General features: G+C 52.0%; 1 protein-coding gene across 1 annotated transcript in view; it reads right to left on the bottom strand.

Annotated features, from left to right (window-relative positions):
* LOC149970248 (uncharacterized) overlaps window positions 1-18160 on the bottom strand; it is a 121790-nt gene that overhangs the window by 50333 nt on the left and 53297 nt on the right. Inside the window, exons 13-25 of the mRNA XM_090228341.1 lie at window positions 17175-17411; window positions 15723-15923; window positions 14397-14633; window positions 13035-13235; window positions 11373-11609; window positions 9363-9527; window positions 9100-9173; window positions 7918-8075; window positions 7317-7536; window positions 7054-7160; window positions 6361-6456; window positions 4552-4779; window positions 709-771 (exon numbers count right to left, since the gene is read on the bottom strand). Of these exons, the coding sequence (XP_090084467.1) occupies window positions 709-771; window positions 4552-4779; window positions 6361-6456; window positions 7054-7160; window positions 7317-7536; window positions 7918-8075; window positions 9100-9173; window positions 9363-9527; window positions 11373-11609; window positions 13035-13235; window positions 14397-14633; window positions 15723-15923; window positions 17175-17411 (2224 nt within the window). The remainder of the gene's footprint in view (window positions 1-708; window positions 772-4551; window positions 4780-6360; window positions 6457-7053; window positions 7161-7316; window positions 7537-7917; window positions 8076-9099; window positions 9174-9362; window positions 9528-11372; window positions 11610-13034; window positions 13236-14396; window positions 14634-15722; window positions 15924-17174; window positions 17412-18160) is intronic.

Consider the following 18160-nt stretch of genomic DNA (forward strand, 5'->3'; position numbering starts at 1 on the left):
AGTACCAGCTGCAGTTGTAGTGTGGGCTGCAGTTGTGGTGACAGGTGAAGTTGTAGTAGCAGCTGCAGTTGTAGTGGCAGCCTCTGTCGTAGGAGCCGCTTCAGTTGAGATGGCAGAAGCTGTTGTAGTGGGGGCTGCATTTGTGGTTACAGGGGATGCTGTAGTGGCAACTGCTGTTGTAGTACCAGCTGCAGTTGTAGTGTGGGCTGCAGTTGTGGTGACAGGTGAAGTTGTAGTAGCAGCTGCAGTTGTAGTGGCAGCCTCTGTCGTAGGAGCCGCTGCAGTTGAGATGGCAGAAGCTGTTGTAGTGTGGGCTGCATTTGTGGCTACAGGGTATGCTGTAGTGGCAACTGCTGTTGTAGTACCAGCTGCAGTTTTAGTGTGGGCTGCAGTTGTGGTGACAGGTGAAGTTGTAGTAGCAGCTGCAGTTGTAGTTGCAGCCTCTGTCGTAGGAGCCGCTGCAGTTGAGATGGCAGAAGCTGTTGTAGTGGGGGCTGCATTTGTGGTTATAGGGGAAGTTGTTGTGGCAACTGCTGTCGTAGTACCAGCTGCAGTTGTGGTGGCAGAAGCTGTTGTAGTATGGGCTGCAGTTGTGGTTAGAGGGGAAGTTGTAGTAGCAGCTGCAGTTGTAGAGGCAGCCTCTGTCGTAGGAGCTGCTGCAGTTGAGATGGCAGAAGCTGTTGTAGTGTGGGCTGCAGTTGTGGTTGCAGAAGCTGTTGAAGTGTGGGCTGCAGTTGTGGATGCAGCGGATGCTGTAGTGGCAACTGCTCTTGTAGTACCAGCTGCAGTTGTAGTGTGGGCTGCAGTTGTGGTGACAGGTGAAGTTGTAGTAGCAGCTGCAGTTGTAGTGGCAGCCTCTGTCGTAGGAGCCACTGCAGTTGAGATGGCAGAAGCTGTTGTAAGAGTGGCTGCAGTTGTGGTGGCAGAAGCAGTTGAAGTGTGGGCTGCAGTTGTGGTTGCAGGGGAAGTTGTCGTTGCAACTGCTGTTGTAGTACCAGCTGCTGTTGAGATGGCATTGGCTGTTGTAGTGTGGGCTGCAGTTGTGGTTACAGGGGGTGTTGTAGTGGCAACTGCTGTTGAGGTACCAGCTGCAGTTGTGGTGGCATTGGCTGTTGTAGTGTGGGCTGCAGTTGTGGTTACAGGGTATGCTGTAGGGGCAACTGCTGTTGTAGTACCAGCTGCAGTTGTAGTAGCAGCCTCTGTCGTAAGAGTGACTGCAGTTGTGGTGGCAGAAGCTGTTGTAGTGAGGGCTGCATTTGTGGTTACAGGCGATGTTGTAATGGCAACTGCTGTTGAGGTACCAGCTGCAGTTGTGGTGACATTGGCTGTTGTAGTGTGGGCTGCAGTTGTGGTTACAGGGGATGTTGTAGTGACAACTGCTGTTGAGGTACCAGCTGCAGTTGTAGTGTGGGCTGCAGTTGTGGTGACAGGTGAAGTTGTAGTAGCAGCTGCAGTTGTTGTGGCAGCCTCTGTCGTAGGAGCCACTGCAGTTGAGATGGCAGAAGCTGTTGTAGTGTGGGCTGCAGTTGTGGTTACAGGGGATGCTGTAGTGGCAACTGCTGTTGTAGTACCAGCTGCAGTTGTAGTGTGGGCTGCAGTTGTGGTGACAGGTGAAGTTGTAGTAGCAGCTGCCGTTTTAGTGGCAGCCTCTGTCGTAGGAGCCACTGCAGTTGAGATGGCAGAAGCTGTTGTAGTGTGGGCTGCAGTTGTGGTTACAGGGGATGTTGTAGTGTCAACTGCTGTTGAGGTACCAGCTGCAGTGGCATTGGCTGTTGTAGTGTGGGCTGCAGTTGTGTTTACAGGGTATGCTGTAGTGGCAACTGCTGTTGTAGTACCAGCTGCAGTTGTAGTGTGGGCTGCAGTTGTGGTTACAGGGGATGTTGTAGTGGCAACTGCAGTTGTAGTAGCAGCCTCTGTCGTAGGAACCACTGCAGTTGAGACTGCAGAAGCTGTTGTATTATGGGCTGCAGTTGTGGTTATAGGGGAAGTTGTAGTGGCAACTGACGTTGAGGTACCAGCTGCAGTTGTGGTGGCATTGGCTGTTGTGGTGTGGGCTGCAGTTGTGGTTATAGGGGATGTTTTACTGGCAACTGCTGTTGAGGTACCAGCTGCAGTTGTGGTGGCATTGGCTGTTGTAGTGTGGGCTGCAGTTGTGGTGACAGGTGAAGTTGTAGAAGCAGCTGCAGTTGTAGTGTTAGCCTCTGTCGTAAGAGTGGCTGCAGTTGTGGTTATAGGGGAAGTTGTAGTGCCAACTGATGTTGATGTCCCAACTGCAGTTGAGATGACATAAGATGTTGTAGTGTGGGCTGCAGTTGTGGTGACAGGTGAAGTTGTAGTAGCAGTTGTAGTGGCAGCCTCTGTCGTAAGAGTGGCTGCAGTTGTGGTTATAGGGGAAGTTGTAGTGGCAACTGCTGTTGTAGTACCATCTGCAGTTGAGGTGGCATTGGCTGTTGTAGTGTGGGCTGCAGTTGTGGTTGCAGGGAAAGTTGTAGTAGCAGCTGCAGTTGTAGTAGCAGCTGCAGTTGTAGTGTGGGCTGCAGTTGTGGTGACAGGTGAAGTTGTAGTAGCAGCTGCAGTTGTAGTGGCAGCCTCTGTCGTTGGAGCCACTGCAGTTGAGATGGCAGAAGCTGTTGTAAGAGTGGCTGCAGTTGTGGTGGCAGAAGCAGTTGAAGTGTGGGCTGCAGTTGTGGTTGCAGGGGAAGTTGTCGTTGCAACTGCTGTTGTAGTACCAGCTGCAGTTGAGGTGGCATTGGCTGTTGTAGTGTGGGCTGCAGTTGTGGTTACAGGGGATGTTGTAGTGGCAACTGCTGTTGAGGTACCAGCTGCAGTTGTGGTGGCATTGGCTGTTGTAGTGTGGGCTGCAGTTGTGGTTACAGGGTATGCTGTAGTGGCAACTGCTGTTGTAGTACCAGCTGCAGTTGTAGTGTGTGCTGCAGTTGTGGTTACAGGGTATGCTGTAGGGGCAACTGCTGTTGTAGTACCAGCTGCAGTTGTGGTGGCAGAAGCTGTTGTAGTGAGGGCTGCAGTTGTGGTTACAGGCGATGTTGTAATGGCAACTGCTGTTGAGGTACCAGCTGCAGTTGTGGTGACATTGGCTGTTGTAGTGTGGGCTGCAGTTGTGGTTACAGGGGATGTTGTAGTGACAACTGCTGTTGAGGTACCAGCTGCAGTTGTAGTTTGGGCTGCAGTTGTTGTGACAGGTGAAGTTGTAGTAGCAGCTGCAGTTGTTGTGGCAGCCTCTGTCGTAGGAGCCACTGCAGTTGAGATGGCAGAAGCTGTTGTAGTGTGGGCTGCAGTTGTGGTTACAGGGGATGTTGTAGTGTCAACTGCTGTTGAGGTACCAGCTGCAGTGGCATTGGCTGTTGTAGTGTGGGCTGCAGTTGTGTTTACAGGGTATGCTGTAGTGGCAACTGCTGTTGAAGTACCAGCTGCAGTTGTAGTGTGGGCTGCAGTTGTGGTTACAGGGGATGTTGTAGTGGCAACTGCAGTTGTAGTAGCAGCCTCTGTCGTAGGAACCACTGCAGTTGAGACTGCAGAAGCTGTTGTATTATGGGCTGCAGTTGTGGTTATAGGGGAAGTTGTAGTGGCAACTGACGTTGAGGTACCAGCTGCAGTTGTGGTGGCATTGGCTGTTGTGGTGTGGGCTGCAGTTGTGGTGACAGGTGAAGTTGTAGTAGCAGCTGCAGTTGTAGTGTTAGCCTCTGTCGTAAGAGTGGCTGCAGTTGTGGTTATAGGGGAAGTTGTAGTGGCAACTGATGTTGATGTACCAGCTGCAGTTAAGATGGCAGAAGATGTTGTAGTGTGGGCTGCAGTTGTGGTGACAGGTGAAGTTGTAGTAGCAGTTGTAGTGGCAGCCTCTGTCGTAAGAGTGGCTGCAGTTGTGGTTATAGGGGAAGTTGTAGTGGCAACTGCTGTTGTAGTACCATCTGCAGTTGAGGTGGCATTGGCTGTTGTAGTGTGGGCTGCAGTTGTGGTTGCAGGGGAAGTTGTAGTAGCAGCTGCAGTTGTAGTGGCAGCCTCTGTCATAGGAGCCGCTGCAGTTGAGATGGCAGAAGATGTTGTAGTGTGGGCTGCAGTTGTGGTGACAGGTGAAGTTGTAGTAGCAGTTGTAGTGGCAGCCTCTGTCGTAAGAGTGGCTGCAGTTGTGGTTATAGGGGAAGTTGTAGTGGCAACTGCTGTTGTAGTACCAGCTGCAGTTGTGGTGGCATTGGCTGTTGTAGTGTTGGCTGCAGTTGTGGTTACAGGGGATGCTGTAGTGGCAACTGCTGTTGTAGTGGCAGACTCTGTCGTAGGAGCCACTGCAGTTGAGATGGCAGAAGCTGTTGTAGTGTGGGCTGCAGTTGTGGTTATAGGGGAAGTTGTAGTGGCAACTGATGTTGAGGTATCAGTTGCAGTTGTGGTGGCATTGGCTGTTGTAGTGTGGGCTGCAGTTGTGGTGACAGGTGAAGTTGTAGTAGCAGTTGTAGTGGCAGCCTCTGTCGTAGGAACCACTGCAGTTGAGACTGCAGAAGCTGTTGTATTATGGGCTGCAGTTGTGGTTATAGGGGAAGTTGTAGTGGCAACTGACGTTGAGGTACCAGCTGCAGTTGTGGTGGCATTGGCTGTTGTGGTGTGGGCTGCAGTTGTGGTTATAGGGGATGTTTTACTGGCAACTGCTGTTGAGGTACCAGCTGCAGTTGTGGTGGCATTGGCTGTTGTAGTGTGGGCTGCAGCTGTGGTGACAGGTGAAGTTGTAGAAGCAGCTGCAGTTGTAGTGTTAGCCTCTGTCGTAAGAGTGGCTGCAGTTGTGGTTATAGGGGAAGTTGTAGTGGCAACTGATGTTGATGTACCAGCTGCAGTTGAGATGACAGAAGATGTTGTAGTGTGGGCTGCAGTTGTGGTGACAGGTGAAGTTGTCGTAGCAGTTGTAGTGTTAGCCTCTGTCGTAAGAGTGGCTGCAGTTGTGGTTATAGGGGAAGTTGTAGTGGCAACTGATGTTGATGTACCAGCTGCAGTTGAGATGGCAGAAGATGTTGTTTTGTGGGCTGCAGTTGTGGTTACAGGGGATGCTGTAGTGGCAACTGCTGTTGTAGTACCAGCTGCAGTTGTAGTGTGGGCTGCAGTTGTGGTGACAGGTGAAGTTGTAGTAGCAGCTGCCGTTTTAGTGGCAGCCTCTGTCGTAGGAGCCACTGCAGTTGAGATGGCAGAAGCTGTTGTAGTGTGGGCTGCAGTTGTGGTTATAGGGGACGTTGTAGTGGCAACTGCTGGTGTAGTACCATCTGCAGTTGAGGTGGCATTGGCTGTTGTAGTGTGGGCTGCAGTTGTGGTTGCAGGGGAAGTTGTAGTAGCAGCTGCAGTTGTAGTGGCAGCCTCTGTCATAGGAGCCGCTGCAGTTGAGATGGCAGAAGATGTTGTAGTGTGGGCTGCAGTTGTGGTGACAGGTGAAGTTGTAGTAGCAGTTGTAGTGGCAGCCTCTGTCGTAAGAGTGGCTGCAGTTGTGGTTATAGGGGAAGTTGTAGTGGCAACTGCTGTTGTAGTACCAGCTGCAGTTGTGGTGGCATTGGCTGTTGTAGTGTTGGCTGCAGTTGTGGTTACAGGGGATGCTGTAGTGGCAACTGCTGTTGAGGTACCAGCTGCAGTTGTGGTGGCATTGGCTGTTGTGGTGACAGGGGAAGTTGTAGTAGCAGCTGCTGTTGTAGTGGCAGACTCTGTCGTAGGAGCCACTGCAGTTGAGATGGCAGAAGCTGTTGTAGTGTGGGCTGCAGTTGTGGTTATAGGGGAAGTTGTAGTGGCAACTGATGTTGAGGTATCAGTTGCAGTTGTGGTGGCATTGGCTGTTGTAGTGTGGGCTGCAGTTGTGGTGACAGGTGAAGTTGTAGTAGCAGTTGTAGTGGCAGCCTCTGTCTTAAGAGTGGCTGCAGTTGTGGTTATAGTGGAAGTTGTAGTGGCAACTGCTGTTGTAGTACCAGCTGCAGTTGTGGTGGCATTGGCTGTTGTAGTGTTGGCTGCAGTTGTGGTTACAGGGGATGCTGTAGTGGCAACTGCTGTTGAGGTACCAGCTGCAGTTGTGGTGGCATTGGCTGTTGTGGTGACAGGGGAAGTTGTAATTGCAACTGCTGTTGTAGTGGCAGCCTCTGTCGTAGGAGCCGCTGCAGTTGAGATGGCAGAAGCTGTTGTAGTGGGGGCTGCATTTGTGGTTATAGGGGAAGTTGTAGTGGCAACTGCTGTCGTAGTACCAGCTGCAGTTGTGGTGGCAGAAGCTGTTGTAGTGTGGGCTACAGTTGTGGTTACAGGGGATGCTGTAGTTGTTGTTACAGGGGATGCTGTAGTGGCAACTGCTGTTGAGGTACCAGCTGCAGTTGTGGTGGCATTGGCTGTTGTAGTGTGGGGTGCAGTTGTGGTGACAGGGGAAGTTGTAGTAGCAGCTGCAGTTGAGATGGCAGAAGCTGTTGAAGTCTGGGCTGCAGTTGTGGCTACAGGGTATGCTGTAGTGGCAACTGCCGTTGTAGTACCAGCTGCAGTTGTAGTGTGGGCTGCAGTTGTGGTGACAGGGGAAGTTGTAGTAGCAGCTGCAGTTGAGATGGCAGAAGCTGTTGTAGTGTGGGCTGCAGTTGTGGTTAGAGGGGAAGTTGTAGTGGCAACTGATGTTGAGGTACCAGCTGCAGATGAGATGGCAGAAGCTGTTGTACTGTGGGCTGCAGTTGTGGTGACAGGTGAAGTTGTAGTAGAAGTTTTAGTGGCAGCCTCTGTCGTAAGAGTGTCTGCAGTTGTGGTGTCAGAAGCTATTGAAGTGTGGGCTACAGTTGTGGTTGCAGGGGAAGTTGTAGTTGCAACTGCTGTTGTAGTGGCAGCCTCTGTCGTAGGAGCCGCTGCAGTTGAGATGGCAGAAGCTGTTGTAGTGGGGGCTGCATTTGTGGTTATAGGGGAAGTTGTAGTGGCAACTGCTGTCGTAGTACCAGCTGCAGTTGTGGTGGCAGAAGCTGTTGTAGTATGGGCTGCAGTTGTGGTTAGAGGGGAAGTTGTACTGGCAACTGATGTTGAGGTACCAGCTGCAGTTGTGGTGGCATTGGATGTTGTAGTGTGGGCTACAGTTGTGGTTATAGGGGAAGTTGTAGTGGCAACTGCAGTTGTGGTGGCATTGGCTGTTGTAGTGTGGGCTGCAGTTGTGGTTACAGGGGATGCTTTAGTGGCAACTGCAGTTTTAGTGGCAGCCTCTGTTGTAAGAGTGGCTCCAGTTGTGGTGGCAGAAGCTGTTGAAGTGTGGGCTGCAGTTGTGGTTGCAGAAGCTGTTGAAGTGTGGGCTGCAGTTGTGGTTGCAGCGGATGCTGTAGTAGTACCAGCTGCAGTTGTAGTGTGGGCTGCAGTTGTGGTGACAGGTGAAGTTCTAGTAGCAGCTGCAGTTGTAGTGGCAGCCTCTGTCGTAGGAGCCACTGCAGTTGAGATGGCAGAAGCTGTTGTAAGAGTGGCTGCAGTTGTGGTGGCAGAAGCAGTTGAAGTGTGGGCTGCAGTTGTGGTTACAGAGGATGCTGTAGTGGCAACTGCAGTTTTAGTGGCAGCCTCTGTTGTAAGAGTGGCTCCAGTTGTGGTGGCAGTGGCTGTTGTATTGGTGATTGCAGTTGTGGTGGCAGTGGCTGTTGTATTGGCGGCTGCAGTTGTGGTGTCAGCTGCAGTTGTGGAAGTAGTGGCTGTTGTAGTGTGGTTTGCTGTTGTGGTGACAGGTGAAGTTGTAGTAGCAGCTGCAGTTGTAGTGGCAGCCTCTGTCGTAGGAGCCACTGCAGTTGAGATGGCAGAAGCTGTTGTAGTGTGAGCTGCAGTTGTGGTTGCAGGGGATGCTGTAGTGGCAACTGCTGTTGTAGTACCAGCTGCAGTTGTAGTGTGGGCTGCAGTTGTGGTTACAGGGGATGTTGTAGTGGCAACTGCAGTTGTAGTACCAGCTGCAGTTGTAGTGTGGGCTGCAGTTGTGGTTACAGGGGATGCTGTAGTGGCAACTGCTGTTGTAGTTCCAGCTGCAGTTGTAGTGTGGGCTGCAGTTGTGGTGACAGGTGAAGTTGTAGTATCAGCTGCAGTTGTAGTGGCAGCCTCTGTCTTAGGAGCCACTGCAGTTGAGATGGCAGAAGCTTTTGTAAGAGTGGCTGCAGTTGTGGTTGCAGAAGCTGTTGAAGTGTGGGCTGCAGTTGTGGTTGCAGCGGATGCTGTAGTGGCAACTGCTCTTGTAGTACCAGCTGCAGTTGTAGTGTGGGCTGCAGTTGTGCTGACAGGTGAAGTTCTAGTAGCAGCTGCAGTTGTAGTGGCAGCCTCTGTCGTAGGAGCCACTGCAGTTGAGACTGCAGAAGCTGTTGTAGTGTGGGCTGCAGTTGTGGTTACAGGGGATGCTGTAGTGGCAACTGCTGTTGTAGTACCAGCTGCAGTTGTAGTGTGGGCTGCAGTTGTGGTGACAGGTGAAGTTGTAGTAGCAGCTGCAGTTGTAGTGTGGGCTGCAGTTGTGGTGACAGGTGAAGTTGTAGTAGCAGCTGCAGTTGTAGTGGCAGCCTCTGTTGTAAGAGTGGCTGCAGTTGTGATGGCAGAAGCTGTTGAAGTGTGGGCTGCAGTTGTGGTTGCAGGGGAAGGTGTCGTTGCAACTGCTGTTGTAGTACCAGCTGCAGTTGTGGCGGCATTGGCTGTTGTAGTTGCAGCTGCAGTTGTGGTGGCATTGGCTGTTGTAGTTGCAGCTGCAGTTGTGGTGGCATTGGCTGTTGTAGTACCAGCTGCAGTTGTTGCAGTGGCTGATGTAGTTGCGGCTACAGTTGTGGTGTGAGGGATTTTACTAGTGGTGAGCGCATTTGTGGTGGTGGCTGCAGTTGTGGTGCCAGCGGGAGTTCTCGAAGTGGTAAATGGTGTTGATGTGTTGGCAGATGCTGTTGTGGTAGCGGCTGTAATTGTGGTGGCTGGGGATGTTGTTGTTGCGGCTACAGTTGTTGTGAGAGGGGCTGTAGTAGTGGTGGTAGCAGTTGTGGTGGCAGTGGCTGTTGATTTGGTGATTACAGTTGTGGTGGCTGGGACTGTTGTGGTGGCGGCTGCAGTTGTCGTGTCAGCTGCAATTGTGGAAGCAGTGGCTGTAGTGTGGGCTGCAGTTGTGGTTACAGGGGACGTGGTGGTGTCGGCTGCTTTTGTAGTAGCAGTTGTAGTTTTGGTGGCTAGGGATGTCGTAGTTGCTGCTACAGTTGTGGTGAGAGGGGCTGTAGTTGTGGTGGGAGCATTTGTGGTGGCAGTGGCTTTTGTAGTGGTTATTGCAGTTATGGTGATTGGGACTGTTGTGGTAGCGGCTGTAGTTGTGCTGTCAGCTGCAGTTGTTGTGGCAGTGGCTGACGGAGTTGCGGCTACAGTTGTGGTGTGAGGGATTTTACTAGTGGTGGGAGCATTTGTGGTGGTGGTGGCGGCTGCAGTTGTAGTGCCAGCAGGAGTTCTTGAAGTGGTAAATGGAGTTGATGTGTTGGCAGAAGCTGTTGAAGTGTGGGGTGCAGTTGTGGTTGCAGGGGAAGTTGTCGTTGCAACTGCTGTTGTAGTACCAGCTGCAGTTGAGGTTGCAGGGGAAGTTGTCGTTGCAACTGCTGTTGTAGTACCAGCTGCAGTTGAGGTGGCATTGGCTGTTGTAGTATGGGCTGCAGTTGTGGTTAGAGGGGAAGCTGTAGTGGCAACTGATGTTGAGGTACCAGCTGCAGTTGTGGTGGCATTGGCTGTTGTAGTTGCAGCTGCAGTTGTGGTGACAGGGGACGTTGTAGTTGCAGCTGCTGTTGTAGTGGCAGCCTCTGTTGTAGTATGGGCTGCAGTTGTGGTTATAGGGGAAGTTGTAGTGGCAACTGCTGTTGTAGTACCAGCTGCAGTTGTGGTGGCATTGGCTGTTGTAGTGTTGGCTGCAGTTGTGGTTGCAGGGGAAGTTGTAGTGGCAACTGCTGTTGAGGTACCAGCTGCAGTTGTGGTGGCATTGGCTGTTGTAGTGTGGGCTGCAGTTGTGGTTACAGGGGATGTAGTAGTGGCAACTGCTGTTGTAGTGTGGGCTGCAGTTGTGGTTATAGGGGAAGTTGTAGTGGCAACTGCTGTTGTAGTACCAGCTGCAGTTGTGGTGGCATTGGCTGTTGTAGTATGGGCTGATGTTGTGGTTAGAGGGGAAGTTGTAGTGGCAACTGCTGTTGTAGTACCAGCTGCAGTTGTGGTCGCATTGGCTGTTGTAGTGTGGGCTGAAGTTGTGGTGACAGGGTAAGTTGTAGTGGCAACTGCTGTTGTAGTACCAGCTGCAGTTGTGGTGGCATTGGCTGTTGTAGTGTTGGCTGCAGTTGTGGTTGCAGGGGAAGTTGTAGTGGCAACTGCTGTTGAGGTACCAGCTGCAGTTGTGGTGGCATTGGCTGTTGTAGTGTGGGCTGCAGTTGTGGTGACAGGGGACGTTGTAGTTGCAGCTGCAGTTGTAGTGTGGGCTGCAGTTGTGGTTATAGGGGAAGTTGTAGTGGCAACTGCTGGTTTAGTACCAGCTGCAGTTGTGGTGGCATTGGCTGTTGTGGTGTGGGCTGCAGTTGTGGTGACAGGGGAAGTTGTAGGTGCAGCTGCAGTTGTAGTGGCAGCCTCTGTTGTAGTGTGGGCTGATGTTGTGGTTAGAGGGGAAGTTGTAGTGGCAACTGCTGTTGTAGGACCAGCTGCAGTTGTGGTCGCATTGGCTGTTGTAGTTGCAGCTGCAGTTGTGGTGACAGGGGACGTTGTAGTGGCAACTGCTGTTGTAGTACCAGCTGCAGTTGTGGTGGCATTGGCTGTTGTAGTGTGGGCTGCAGTTGTGGTGACAGGGGAAGTTGTAGGTGCAGCTGCAGTTGTAGTGGCAGCCTCTGTTGTAGTGTGGGCTGCAGTTGTGGTTACAGGGGAAGTTGTAGTGGCAACTGCTGTTGTAGTACCAGCTGCAGTTGTGGTGGCATTGGCTGTTGTAGTATGGGCTGATGTTGTGGTTAGAGGGGAAGTTGTAGGTGCAGCTGCAGTTGTATTGGCAGCCTCTGTTGTAGTGTGGGCTGCAGTTGTGGTTAGAGGGGAAGTTGTAGTGGCAACTGCTGTTGTAGTACCAGCTGCAGTTGTGGTGGCATTGGCTTTTGTAGTGTTGGCTGCAGTTGTGGTTACAGGGGACGTGGTGGTGTCGGCTGCTTTTGTAGTAGCAGTTGCAGTTGTGGTGGCTAGGGATGTCGTGGTTGCTGCTACAGTTGTGGTGAGAGGGGCTGTAGTTGTGGTGGGAGCATTTGTGGTTGCAGTGACTTTTGTAGTGCTTATTGCAGTTGTGGTTATTGGACCTTTTGTGATGGCGGCTGTAGTTGTGCTGTCAGCTGCAGTTGTGGTGACAGTGGCTGACGTAGTTGCGGCTAAAGTTGTTGTGTGAGGGATTTTACTAGTGGTGAGAGCATTTGTGGTGGCGGCTGCAGTTGTGGTGCCAGCGGGAGTTCTCGAAGTGGTAAATGGAGTTGATGTGTTGGCAGATGCTGTTGTGGTAGCGGTGGTTGGGGATGTCGTTGTTGCGGCTATAGTTATTGTGAGAGGGGCTGCAGTAGTGATGGTAGCAGTTGTGGTGGCAGTGGCTGTTGTATTGGTGATTGCAGTTGTGGTGGCAGTGGCTGTTGTATTGGCGGCTGCAGTTGTGGTGTCAGCTGCAGTTGTGGAAGCAGTGGCTGTTGTAGTGTGGTTTGCAGTTGTGGTGACAGGGGAAGTTGTAGTGGCAGCAGCTTTTGTAGTACCAGCTGCAGTTGTTGTGGCAATAGCTGTTGTAGTGTGGGCTGCAGTTGTGGTTACAGGGGAAGTTGTAGTGGCAGCAGCTTTTGTAGTACCGGCTGCAGTTGTGGTGGCATTGGCTGTTGTAGTGTGGGCTGCAGTTGTGGTGACAGGGGAAGTTGTAGTACCAGCTGCAGTTGTTGTGGCATTAGCTGTTGTAGTGTGGGCTGCAGTTGTGGTTAGAGGGGAAGTTGTAGTGGGAGAAGCTTTTGTAGTACCGGCTGCAGTTGTGGTGGCATTGGCTGTTGTAGTGTGGGCTGCAGTTGTGGTGACAGGGGAAGTTGTAGTACCAGCTGCAGTTGTTGTGGCATTAGCTGTTGTAGTGTGGGCTGCAGTTGTGGTTAGAGGGGAAGTTGTAGTGGCAACTGATGTTGAGGTACCAGCTGCAGTTGTGGTGGCATTGGCTGTTGTAGTGTGGGCTGCAGTTGTGGTTACAGGGGATTTTGTAGTGGCAACTGCTGTTGAGGTACCAGCTGCAGTTGTGGTGGCATTGGCTGTTGTAGTTGCAGCTGCAGTTGTGGTGACAGGGGACGTTGTAGTTGCAGCTGCAGTTGTAGTGGCAGCCTCTGTTGTAGTGTGGGCTGCAGTTGTGGTTATAGGGGAAGTTGTAGTGGCAACTGCTGTTGTAGTACCAGCTGCAGTTGTGGTGGCATTGGCTGTTGTAGTGTGGGCTGCAGTTGTGGTGACAGGGGAAGTTGTAGGTGCAGCTGCAGTTGTATTGGCAGCCTCTGTTGTAGTGTGGGCTGCAGTTGTGGTTACAGGGGAAGTTGTAGTGGCAACTGCTGTTGTAGTACCAGCTGCAGTTGTGGTGACATTGGCTGTTGTAGTATGGGCTGATGTTGTGGTTAGGGTGGAAGTTGTAGTGGCAACTGCTGTTGTAGTACCAGCTGCAGTCGCATTGGCTGTTGTAGTGTGGGCTGAAGTTGTGGTGACAGGGTAAGTTGTAGTGGCAACTGCTGTTGTAGTACCAGCTGCAGTTGTGGTGGCATTGGCTGTTGTAGTGTTGGCTGCAGTTGTGGTTACAGGGGACGTGGTGGTGTCGGCTGCTTTTGTAGTAGCAGTTGCAGTTGTGGTGGCTAGGGATGTCGTGGTTGCTGCTACAGTTGTGGTGAGAGGGGCTGTAGTTGTGGTGGGAGCATTTGTGGTTGCAGTGACTTTTGTAGTGCTTATTGCAGTTGTGGTTATTGGACCTTTTGTGATAGCGGCTGTAGTTGTGCTGTCAGCTGCAGTTGTGGTGACAGTGGCTGACGTAGTTGCGGCTAAAGTTGTGGTGTGAGGGATTTTACTAGTGGTGAGAGCATTTGTGGTGGCGGCTGCAGTTGTGGTGCCAGCGGGAGTTCTCGAAGTGGTAAATGGAGTTGATGTGTTGGCAGATGCTGTTGTGGTAGCGGTGGTTGGGGATGTCGTTGTTGCGGCTATAGTTATTGTGAGAGGGGCTGCAGTAGTGGTGGTAGCAGTTGTGGTGGCAGTGGCTGTTGTATTGGCGGCTGCAGTTGTGGTGTCAGCTGCAGTTGTGGAAGCAGTGGCTGTTGTAGTGTGGTTTGCTGTTGTGGTGACAGGGGAAGTTGTAGTACCAGCTGCAGTTGTTGTGGCATTAGCTGTTGTAGCGTGGGCTGCAGTTGTGGTTACAGGGGAAGTTGTAGTGGCAGCAGCTTTTGTAGTACCGGCTGCAGTTGTGGTGGCATTGGCTGTTGTAGTGTGGGCTGCAGTTGTGGTGACAGGGGAAGTTGTAGTACCAGCTGCAGTTGTTGTGGCATTAGCTGTTGTAGTGTGGGCTGCAGTTGTGGTTAGAGGGGAAGTTGTAGTGGCAACTGATGTTGAGGTACCAGCTGCAGTTGTGGTGGCATTGGCTGTTGTAGTGTGGGCTGCAGTTGTGGTTACAGGGGATGTTGTAGTGGCAACTGCTGTTGAGGTACCAGCTGCAGTTGTGGTGGCATTGGCTGTTGTAGTTGCAGCTGCAGTTGTGGTGACAGGGGACGTTGTAGTGGCAACTGCTGTTGTAGTACCAGCTGCAGTTGTGGTGGCATTGGCTGTTGTAGTGTGGGCTGCAGTTGTGGTGACAGGGGAAGTTGTAGGTGCAGCTGCAGTTGTAGTGGCAGCCTCTGTTGTAGTGTGGGCTGCAGTTGTGGTTACAGGGGAAGTTGTAGTGGCAACTGCTGTTGTAGTACCAGCTGCAGTTGTGGTGGCATTGGCTGTTGTAGTATGGGCTGATGTTGTGGTTAGAGGGGAAGTTGTAGGTGCAGCTGCAGTTGTATTGGCAGCCTCTGTTGTAGTGTGGGCTGCAGTTGTGGTTAGAGGGGAAGTTGTAGTGGCAACTGCTGTTGTAGTACCAGCTGCAGTTGTGGTGGCATTGGCTTTTGTAGTGTTGGCTGCAGTTGTGGTTACAGGGGACGTGGTGGTGTCGGCTGCTTTTGTAGTAGCAGTTGCAGTTGTGGTGGCTAGGGATGTCGTGGTTGCTGCTACAGTTGTGGTGAGAGGGGCTGTAGTTGTGGTGGGAGCATTTGTGGTTGCAGTGACTTTTGTAGTGCTTATTGCAGTTGTGGTTATTGGACCTTTTGTGATGGCGGCTGTAGTTGTGCTGTCAGCTGCAGTTGTGGTGACAGTGGCTGACGTAGTTGCGGCTAAAGTTGTTGTGTGAGGGATTTTACTAGTGGTGAGAGCATTTGTGGTGGCGGCTGCAGTTGTGGTGCCAGCGGGAGTTCTCGAAGTGGTAAATGGAGTTGATGTGTTGGCAGATGCTGTTGTGGTAGCGGTGGTTGGGGATGTCGTTGTTGCGGCTATAGTTATTGTGAGAGGGGCTGCAGTAGTGGTGGTAGCAGTTGTGGTGGCAGTGGCTGTTGTATTGGTGATTGCAGTTGTGGTGGCAGTGGCTGTTGTATTGGCGGCTGCAGTTGTGGTGTCAGCTGCAGTTGTGGAAGCAGTGGCTGTTGTAGTGTGGTTTGCTGTTGTGGTGACAGGGGAAGTTGTAGTACCAGCTGCAGTTGTTGTGGCATTAGCTGTTGTAGTGTGGGCTGCAGTTGTGGTTACAGGGGAAGTTGTAGTGGCAGCAGCTTTTGTAGTACCGGCTGCAGTTGTGGTGGCATTGGCTGTTGTAGTGTGGGCTGCAGTTGTGGTGACAGGGGAAGTTGTAGTACCAGCTGCAGTTGTTGTGGCATTAGCTGTTGTAGTGTGGGCTGCAGTTGTGGTTAGAGGGGAAGTTGTAGTGGCAACTGATGTTGAGGTACCAGCTGCAGTTGTGGTGGCATTGGCTGTTGTAGTGTGGTCTGCAGTTGTGGTTACAGGGGATGTTGTAGTGGCAACTGCTGTTGAGGTACCAGCTGCAGTTGTGGTGGCATTGGCTGTTGTAGTTGCAGCTGCAGTTGTGGTGACAGGGGACGTTGTAGTTGCAGCTGCAGTTGTAGTGGCAGCCTCTGTTGTAGTGTGGGCTGCAGTTGTGGTTACAGGGGAAGTTGTAGTGGCAACTGCTGTTGTAGTACCAGCTGCAGTTGTGGTGGCATTGGCTGTTGTAGTATGGGCTGATGTTGTGGTTAGAGGGGAAGTTGTAGTGGCAACTGATGTTGTAGTACCAGCTGCAGTTGTGGTCGCATTGGCTGTTGTAGTGTGGGCTGAAGTTGTGGTGACAGGGTAAGTTGTAGTGGCAACTGCTGTTGTAGTACCAGCTGCAGTTGTGGTGGCATTGGCTGTTGTAGTGTTGGCTGCAGTTGTGGTTACAGGGGACGTGGTGGTGTCGGCTGCTTTTGTAGTAGCAGTTGCAGTTGTGGTGGCTAGGGATGTCGTGGTTGCTGCTACAGTTGTGGTGAGAGGGGCTGTAGTTGTGGTGGGAGCATTTGTGGTTGCAGTGACTTTTGTAGTGCTTATTGCAGTTGTGGTTATTGGACCTTTTGTGATAGCGGCTGTAGTTGTGCTGTCAGCTGCAGTTGTGGTGACAGTGGCTGACGTAGTTGCGGCTAAAGTTGTGGTGTGAGGGATTTTACTAGTGGTGAGAGCATTTGTGGTGGCGGCTGCAGTTGTGGTGCCAGCGGGAGTTCTCGAAGTGGTAAATGGAGTTGATGTGTTGGCAGATGCTGTTGTGGTAGCGGTGGTTGGGGATGTCGTTGTTGCGGCTATAGTTATTGTGAGAGGGGCTGCAGTAGTGGTGGTAGCAGTTGTGGTGGCAGTGGCTGTTGTATTGGCGGCTGCAGTTGTGGTGTCAGCTGCAGTTGTGGAAGCAGTGGCTGTTGTAGTGTGGTTTGCTGTTGTGGTGACAGGGGAAGTTGTAGTACCAGCTGCAGTTGTTGTGGCATTAGCTGTTGTAGTGTGGGCTGCAGTTGTGGTTACAGGGGAAGTTGTAGTGGCAGCAGCTTTTGTAGTACCGGCTGCAGTTGTGGTGGCATTGGCTGTTGTAGTGTGGGCTGCAGTTGTGGTGACAGGGGAAGTTGTAGTACCAGCTGCAGTTGTTGTGGCATTAGCTGTTGTAGTGTGGGCTGCAGTTGTGGTTAGAGGGGAAGTTGTAGTGGCAACTGATGTTGAGGTACCAGCTGCAGTTGTGGTGGCATTGGCTGTTGTAGTGTGGGCTGCAGTTGTGGTTACAGGGGATGTTGTAGTGGCAACTGCTGTTGAGGTACCAGCTGCAGTTGTGGTGGCATTGGCTGTTGTAGTTGCAGCTGCAGTTGTGGTGACAGGGGACGTTGTAGTTGCAGCTGCTGTTGTAGTGGCAGCCTCTGTTGTAGTATGGGCTGCAGTTGTGGTTATAGGGGAAGTTGTAGTGGCAACTGCTGTTGTAGTACCAGCTGCAGTTGTGGTGGCATTGGCTGTTGTAGTGTGGGCTGCAGTTGTGGTGACAGGGGAAGTTGTAGGTGCAGCTGCAGTTGTAGTGGCAGCCTCTGTTGTAGTGTGGGCTGCAGTTGTGGTTACAGGGGAAGTTGTAGTGGCAACTGCTGTTGTAGTACCAGCTGCAGTTGTGGTGGCATTGGCTGTTGTAGTATGGGCTGATGTTGTGGTTAGAGGGGAAGTTGTAGTGGCAACTGATGTTGTAGTACCAGCTGCAGTTGTGGTCGCATTGGCTGTTGTAGTGTGGGCTGAAGTTGTGGTGACAGGGTAAGTTGTAGTGGCAACTGCTGTTGTAGTACCAGCTGCAGTTGTGGTGGCATTGGCTTTTGTAGTGTTGGCTGCAGTTGTGGTTACAGGGGACGTGGTGGTGTCGGCTGCTTTTGTAGTAGCAGTTGCAGTTGTGGTGGCTAGGGATGTCGTGGTTGCTGCTACAGTTGTGGTGAGAGGGGCTGTAGTTGTGGTGGGAGCATTTGTGGTTGCAGTGACTTTTGTAGTGCTTATTGCAGTTGTGGTTATTGGACCTTTTGTGATGGCGGCTGTAGTTGTGCTGTCAGCTGCAGTTGTGGTGACAGTGGCTGACGTAGTTGCGGCTAAAGTTGTTGTGTGAGGGATTTTACTAGTGGTGAGAGCATTTGTGGTGGCGGCTGCAGTTGTGGTGCCAGCGGGAGTTCTCGAAGTGGTAAATGGAGTTGATGTGTTGGCAGATGCTGTTGTGGTAGCGGTGGTTGGGGATGTCGTTGTTGCGGCTATAGTTATTGTGAGAGGGGCTGCAGTAGTGGTGGTAGCAGTTGTGGTGGCAGTGGCTGTTGTATTGGTGATTGCAGTTGTGGTGGCAGTGGCTGTTGTATTGGCGGCTGCAGTTGTGGTGTCAGCTGCAGTTGTGGAAGCAGTGGCTGTTGTAGTGTGGTTTGCTGTTGTGGTGACAGGGGAAGTTGTAGTACCAGCTGCAGTTGTTGTGGCATTAGCTGTTGTAGTGTGGGCTGCAGTTGTGGTTACAGGGGAAGTTGTAGTGGCAGCAGCTTTTGTAGTACCGGCTGCAGTTGTGGTGGCATTGGCTGTTGTAGTGTGGGCTGCAGTTGTGGTGACAGGGGAAGTTGTAGTACCAGCTGCAGTTGTTGTGGCATTAGCTGTTGTAGTGTGGGCTGCAGTTGTGGTTAGAGGGGAAGTTGTAGTGGCAACTGATGTTGAGGTACCAGCTGCAGTTGTGGTGGCATTGGCTGTTGTAGTGTGGTCTGCAGTTGTGGTTACAGGGGATGTTGTAGTGGCAACTGCTGTTGAGGTACCAGCTGCAGTTGTGGTGGCATTGGCTGTTGTAGTTGCAGCTGCAGTTGTGGTGACAGGGGACGTTGTAGTTGCAGCTGCTGTTGTAGTGGCAGCCTCTGTTGTAGTATGGGCTGCAGTTGTGGTTATAGGGGAAGTTGTAGTGGCAACTGCTGTTGTAGTACCAGCTGCAGTTGTGGTGGCATTGGCTGTTGTAGTGTGGGCTGCAGTTGTGGTGACAGGGGAAGTTGTAGGTGCAGCTGCAGTTTTAGTGGCAGCCTCTGTTGTAGTGTGGGCTGCAGTTGTGGTTACAGGGGAAGTTGTAGTGGCAACTGCTGTTGTA

Source organism: Oncorhynchus mykiss, chromosome 30, assembly GCF_057628025.1.
Source record: "Oncorhynchus mykiss isolate SJ-2025 chromosome 30, ASM5762802v1, whole genome shotgun sequence".
NCBI lineage: Eukaryota > Metazoa > Chordata > Actinopteri > Salmoniformes > Salmonidae > Oncorhynchus > Oncorhynchus mykiss.